Source organism: Etheostoma spectabile, chromosome 9 (assembly GCF_008692095.1).
Source record: "Etheostoma spectabile isolate EspeVRDwgs_2016 chromosome 9, UIUC_Espe_1.0, whole genome shotgun sequence".
NCBI classification, from domain to species: Eukaryota; Metazoa; Chordata; class Actinopteri; order Perciformes; family Percidae; genus Etheostoma; species Etheostoma spectabile.
Window position 1 is genome coordinate 20,962,706 of NC_045741.1, and position 7,074 is coordinate 20,969,779.

General features: G+C 40.6%; 1 protein-coding gene across 2 annotated transcripts in view; it reads right to left on the reverse strand.

The window, feature by feature from the left end:
• Positions 1 to 7,074, reverse strand: part of rnf220b (ring finger protein 220b) — a 29,594-nt gene that overhangs the window by 4,041 nt on the left and 18,479 nt on the right. For both annotated transcript variants that reach the window (XM_032526890.1, XM_032526889.1), the window contains exons 3-10: positions 5,948 to 6,074; positions 4,942 to 4,981; positions 4,758 to 4,850; positions 3,907 to 3,949; positions 3,503 to 3,592; positions 1,067 to 1,110; positions 661 to 748; positions 63 to 159 (exon numbers count right to left, since the gene is read on the reverse strand). In XM_032526890.1, the coding sequence (XP_032382781.1) occupies positions 63 to 159; positions 661 to 748; positions 1,067 to 1,110; positions 3,503 to 3,592; positions 3,907 to 3,949; positions 4,758 to 4,850; positions 4,942 to 4,981; positions 5,948 to 6,074 (622 nt within the window). The remainder of the gene's footprint in view (positions 1 to 62; positions 160 to 660; positions 749 to 1,066; positions 1,111 to 3,502; positions 3,593 to 3,906; positions 3,950 to 4,757; positions 4,851 to 4,941; positions 4,982 to 5,947; positions 6,075 to 7,074) is intronic.

A 7,074-nucleotide genomic window follows, 5' to 3' on the forward strand; every position in this document is an offset into this window, starting at 1 on the left:
ATTTGTACTGTATTCTTCTCACTTGATTATAAACTCAAATATACTGCTGTGTTACAGGATACTGCGCTCTGCCGTACTCCAGAGTATCGTCTCCATCCACGTCCAGGTCTGCATCACTGTCTCGACACTCCTTCATAGACGCGCTTACCAGCACTGCACCTGAGGAGACATTTGTAAAAGAACAATTAAAACACGTTTTAATGGTTTAAACAACTGTGGTATGATATGCTTGTAAAAGAACAATGTAGAGAGAGAGCTATTCTTATTTTTAATCTAAGGTCATAAATGATATAATACAAATTATACAATAAGGTCAATTTAAGTATCACAAAACGTTGTGTGATTTGTTTCTGTCAATCAGCGGGTGACAATTCTGCAGGTCAGAGCTTCCTCCTCGGGTAAGAAAAACGTTACTTTAATCTAACCTTCAAGGCATCCTGCTCCGCTGTAATCTGGACTGAAAAGTTCAGTGGTTTTTCAACTGTCACTCAGTCACATTATTTACCCTCCACTGAACAAGATCGCACACATGGGTACCTCAATGGCGCGTGCGCACACGCACACACACACACACGCACACACACGCACACACACACACACAACACACACACACACACACACACACACACACACTTATGACACACACAGATTTGTGCTTACCTTTAAACCCTCCCACTATAGATGACATCTGCATCCTTCTCCTCTCATTCCACGGGTCCTGCAATGGCGCCAAGTCCGCTGAACCCTCCTTTAAAAAACACACACACACAAACACGCACATTAACATAAAGTACACAATTTCACTGTCTCAATGAATTTGTCCATATGCCTCTTGTAGCCTCGAGCTACGTATCTACTTCTGTGTTTTCATAGCTGTGAACCAATGCCGCCAGTGTTTTCACATGGATACACAGTGAGTGGACAGTGATCCTGATGCTACGTAAACAAAAGCAGTCAACAGTGTCAGGGGGATTGGACCACCGACATTTTCTCAACCCTACATGTTTTAAATATACTGTATGTACTGTATATACAAATATACACTGTGCATCGGAAAGAAACACACCTGTCCATCTTCTGGTTTCCTTCTCTTCAGCTTTCCAATCCTGACTGGGTAAAGACAGAAGATATAGATGAGATGGTGATAGATACTTTAAAAACAGGCCACAGTGACTCAAGTCTCTTCACTTGCTACCCATCAAATATAGGATTCAGTTTAAGATTCTCATTCTCACATACAGATCATTGCATGAGCAGTCACCTGCAGATGTGGCTGACCTACTGCAACCCTATTTATCAGCACGCCCCCTAAGGTCCAACATGTCCAATCTCCTGACTGTTCCTTGGAACCAGTTTAGGAGTTTTGGGGACTGTTTTTTATTAGTACGTTACACAAAGACTCTGAAAGGGTCTGCCTCCTCCAATACGATCTGCTGTCTCTGTGGACTCTTTTAAAAATCAGTTGAAGACCTTGTGATTTTAACTGTTCTTTGTTTTAGTGTGAATCATATTGTATGTATTATGTAAGCATTTAGTAATATTTTTTAATCTGTAAAAAAGCGCTACATAAATACATTTTACTTACTTTTACATACTTACTTTAGTTGGTCCCTTAATGACTCAACTTTTGTGCGAACTGTATTGCTCCCACAAAAAGATTAGGGGGGTAAGGCAATAGTTTGTGTTAGAAGAAGAAAGTAAGGCACTATATAGGGAGGAGGGTATTTGGGATGAAGGTTGCGTGGCTTTTTTGCAAGACCAAGTGAGGCTTGTTTGTCCTCATCCAAATTGTATACATTTCTAAGTATGGTCACAGTCTTCCTTTGTGTTGTGGGTAATACTTGTATACTTTTTTTTACATCAAAAAGACTTTTAATGAGCTTTGAAAGGTCTGTCTCTGTTTAAGGGTTTTATCAATGCGTACTATGGTGGTGCATTGGAAATTCTATTAAGATAGTAAGGCTTAGATTTGGATACAAGAACAGGTACAGTAACACACAAGAACAGTAGCACCAATTTATTGTAGGCTACCACTGTTATATTATTTTGACATGTTGCAGGGATGGTGTTGCAGTTTTTGTTTCTAAGTCGAGAGGAGGGTTCAAAGAAAACATAGTGACTTGAAACATAAGGTTCAGCCCTTTCACCACCTCAACATTTTGTTTGTAATTTTTGGTAAGTGTTTAATTTATTGCGACAAAGAAGAAAGAAAGAAAGAAAGAAAGGAAAGAAAGGAAAAACATAATTCATGTTGTACCACAGTGTGATCTTCATTTTAGAGCTAACTTCTTTACTTTTGCCATTTGAGTTTTTATTAATTTTAAAATTTTACAACATACAACGATGAAAGTTTCAGGATCATTATGTCTTGTAGTCAAAAAATGTTACAACAATATCCACATTTCTATTATGAGTAATGTTAAATAACATCCAGTTCTTATGAACACATTTGGAACATAATGGGTGGTGTTGATAATGATGTACTTGAGCTCATCTGACAGCAACAACATAGTTTATAAGTGGATCAGCTTGTAACACAATCACATAACAAGTCAACAACATTCACACACAGACGACCCTGAGGGATTTACGTAACCAACGACCGCAATGGATGCAAAATGTTCCTCCCATCCCCGTCCTGTCATCCTGCCCCCCCCCCACCTTCCTCTCAGATATAAAAGTTAACATGGCAGAACACCAACTGCACCTCCTCTCCCACTGTGACCTGACTGACTGCAGATTGCATAAGGGACATTAAGTTTTAGGGCCCTCTAATTCCCGCTGGATGACAGTGGCCCCCAAAGGGGGGGGGGGACGGGACACACACAGAGAGCTGGTGGCCGTGACCCGAGTGCTGCCATCCTAGCGGACATAATGAGGGTTAAAGAGACGGTCATAGATGAGGAAAAGCTCATCAAACAGAGAGAGGAGAGAGAGGGAAAGAGAGAGAGAGGTTAATTAATCAACAGAGGAGCCCCCTCCTCCTCCTCTCTTCTCCCTTTTCTTTCCTGACATGTATTTAGAAGCTCATTATGCTGTCCTGTTATAAGGCCCAATAAAGGCTAACAGACCTCGACAGCAGTGACAGTTTGAAGAGTTAGCTAAGAGCTGGAGAATCTCAGTGTTAATAACAGTAGTAAGATGTCTGTAGTGTCAGCTGCAGCTTTAATCTGTAAGTCTACATGTCGGAATCAGTGCAGAGGCACTATTATATCACTTTTACAATGGTTTTATTGCAGAACATGACAAGACAAAAAACAAGACAAAAAATGTATAAGTTATAATTGTTTATTTATTATATTTTGTTTTATTAATCTTTGTGGTACCACTTTCTAACAAGGCAACCTTGATAACGGGTGTATGAATTATAAGTGAGGCCTCTAAATCATTTACTAATCATTTGCTTCATAGATCAGTTTAAGAGAGACTGGAGGCAAAACTCAACAGCTGCTCATTCTAGTTAAACGTGATGGTGAAAAACGTGCTTCTCTGTGTGTCTTACCAGCTTGTGTGCAGTCTAGGTGGGCTCCTGCGCTGTGGGGGCGTAATGGGGCAGATTTGACGTAGCACCTGCACCAGCAGAGGTCATCAACTGTTAACATATCAAGAGGTCAAAGTTGAAAGGTTAATAGCTCCTCTGCTCGTGTGGGCGCTAGGCCGGTGTAAGATGGTGTGGGAAAAAGGGTGATATCTGGCCGAGTGGTGAGGGGTGAGGGGACGGGGGGGTTGGACGAAACACATAACTGGTCGCAGAGTGTGAACAAAGTTAAAAAATTCTCTGAACTCCTTACTTTTTTATTCAAAGCCATTTAAAACTGCAAACCTGGAAAAAGCTAATGTACTGAGCTTTATTTTATTGTCAACAGCAAAGAAACACAACATGTGCATCAGCGTGCATCAACGTACCATTTAGTCTTGTGTGTCTGTTGGCCCGCACACGGAGAAACGTCTGCAACAAACAGAAAGTAGGACATCAGAATGTTTCATATTTTACAAAATATAATATCTTTCATTCACAGTTCTCCTAGAATAAATAAACAGCAGCGCAGTAGATGACAGTAACATTAAAACACTGGATGGCTTGACGTGGATAACAATAGCAGCTTTAAAAAGTGCTTTTAGAGTGCTTAACCAACAGTGAAATTATCTTTGTATGCTTTCCTCTTGAACTTATTACGCTTAATATTAATTTTATTTAATATGTTTTTTTTGTGTGTGGAATGTTTCTATTCTTAATTGAGGATTTGATATGTTAATACAGTTTATAAAGTCCTTCAAAAGTCCTTGTTTTTGAGCTTTATACGTAAAATTGACTTGACTTGCCACCTGATGAACCTACTACTTTTAAGTGAGTGGTTGAGTGTTAGCCCAGTATTTGATCAACCTCAGACTATAACACTGGTGAGTTACCGGCACCACACCAGGTAAAAAACACATTTTTAAGATGCTGCTAATTAAAATATTCCAGTGTTCTTATAGTGCGCTAATCAAAAGCATCAGTGCACAGGTAACACATATAAAATTCAGATAAAAAATGTAAGTACATTTCAAACCATACTACTGTATTTTAATCCACTGTTACAGTTTAACAAATTCACTGTTGCTTTGGCATCTTCAGAAAAAACAGGGTGCATTTATCCATTTTTACTTCTTAATCTGAGCCCCAGCGGAAATGCACACATATGAACAGGTTTGCCACTCTGTGAATCTGATTCTCCTGATAATTTAATACTGGTTTAGTTATTTTTGAACCTCACCTGGTATCGGTCAGAGTGGACGTCATCAGATGTTCGAGGGGGCGAGGTGGGAGAACCTCCTTCACGCTTAATATGAAGAGAGAGCGAGAGAGACTGGACAGAAAAAAAGAGAAAGAACAGAAAGTCAACGGAAGGATTACAGCTACTGTGTTCTCTTTAACACACAAGGATATCAACTGTTTACCTTTGGCGTCCTTAGGTGGTTGTGCTGCACTGGAGTGACACTGCAGAGAAAAGAGGCAAATAATGCAAGAGCTCACAAGTTAAACAAGCATACACACAAATCAACTTGTTGGTCCAATATAATATAACACCATATTGTCTTTCAAATGTCATCTCATAAAAAACCTCTAGCTTTATCTTGTCTGAGTCTGTAGTTAACCTCATTTTATTCTTTCTCACTTTATGCCTATCACACAGATACTGTGCGCACACATCACACACACACACACACACACCACACACACACACCACAACCACACACACACACACACACACACACACACACCCACACACACACACACAACACACACCACACACACACACACACACACACAGTTTCCCCGTGGGCCAAGTTCAATTTGAAACCTTACTGTCCACGGAGCGGTCGTTAAGCAGATTTGGAGTGTAATGTCTTTATTGGAGGAATCATTCTTCTGGTTTAAGCAGCAGGTAATGTGTGTGGTGTGTGTGTGTGGGTGTGTGTGCGTGCATGTGTGTGTGTGTGTATCCTCTGGTTCTCGTGTGTATGTTTTAAACTTTGCTCAAAGCAGCCATTAGCAGGACATTATCCACCCGTTGTGTGATTGGTTGCCTTGAGGCCCGGAGGCTGTGATATGAAATATGTAAGGAACAATGAGGCAGCTTGTAAACACCACGCAGGTGACAGAAAAGACAGGAGATACCACCTGGGGAAAATGAAGGTTGGGGTGTAGTGATGGGGCTACAAAACCTGTCAACATTAATTACCCCCTAAAAGTTTAACAGAAATAGGAAATATTGGACGCAAACAGGAAGAAAATGACAAATGGATAAATGGAGGAAATGAAAAGTTGGAAGAAAATGGTTCAACGTATACATGAAGATGTGCTGCCGTAAGGAGATTGCTTGATAAAACCACTTTGTTGCATAATGTTAAATAAAGATTTACTGATTTATAATGTGAATCCTGTGAAATCAGATCATGATACCTGATTTGTATTTGGGCAAGTTTGGTCAACTCCTGCTCCATGTGCTCCTGCAGCTCTCCTGGTCGCAGAATAGACTGGCACACCGGACACACTGGGGCCTGAGAGTCATAGAGACCCTTCACTTTGCCTGCATAAAAAGAGAATGAGAGAGTTAAAAGAGGTGTTATGGGGAAAACTGTATCATGATTTGTACATGTTGGCTATGAAAAGACAATCTACTATGGAGGACAACAAAAATATAATTTAAAAAAAACAGTATTTTTTGTATTTTAATAGATAGTAGTCAGTACCAATGGTCTTAAGCTGGACTTAAGCTGGAGATGACAACCATGACACTGCTGCTCAATAAACTTGAACTAATAGTAAGTGTAGGCGTATTGTAGTGTTGTGTAGAACAGCCTTCACTGTGTGTCTGTGTGTTCAGTAGACCTATCTGTACTATTGGCAGAAAGTGGCAGTGAGAGTACAATAAGGTTACGCACAAACATAAACACACACAGACTGACTGGTATGGCCCCCTGCTGTCAGTGTATTGACATCATAGGCTGTCAATAGGAACATTACCCAGGAGGGCCTCTCGGCCCATTGGGCCCCACTGATGGATTACTGCCATAACCAGCCAGCTGGGAGCCTGAGGAGCTCTACTATATCAAGATTTTACCTAGTAGATGAGGTGATTTACTCCTTCAAGGCAACAATCACACAAAGAGAGCTAGTAGGCAAGATGCACCTAATATCCCCTCTCTGCAGAGTCAAGGGAAAACAAAGGACAAGGCTAGCAATCACAATTTAACACTTTTTAATATAGAACATTACAAATAGATTATTATTTTTGACAGTTTCTCAGTTTCCCCTCAGTGTGGAGCACAGAGGACTGAACTTCCTTCTGGACCTTATCACCCAAACACTTTTCCCCCAGCTCCATTTCAAATGACCAGCAATATGACAAGCTCAAACGCTGATGTCTGTCAGCAAGTGCTGTACCCTGACATTAGTTGAGCTATGAGCCCCCATAATGAGGAACCAAATAGGACAAAATGGTCCCTAAATAAAACATGGAGTGGAAAATAGAAAGCAGAGTCAGGTGTCCTTGGGAGAATGACAGCTTTCCTGGTTTTTGCCCCCCC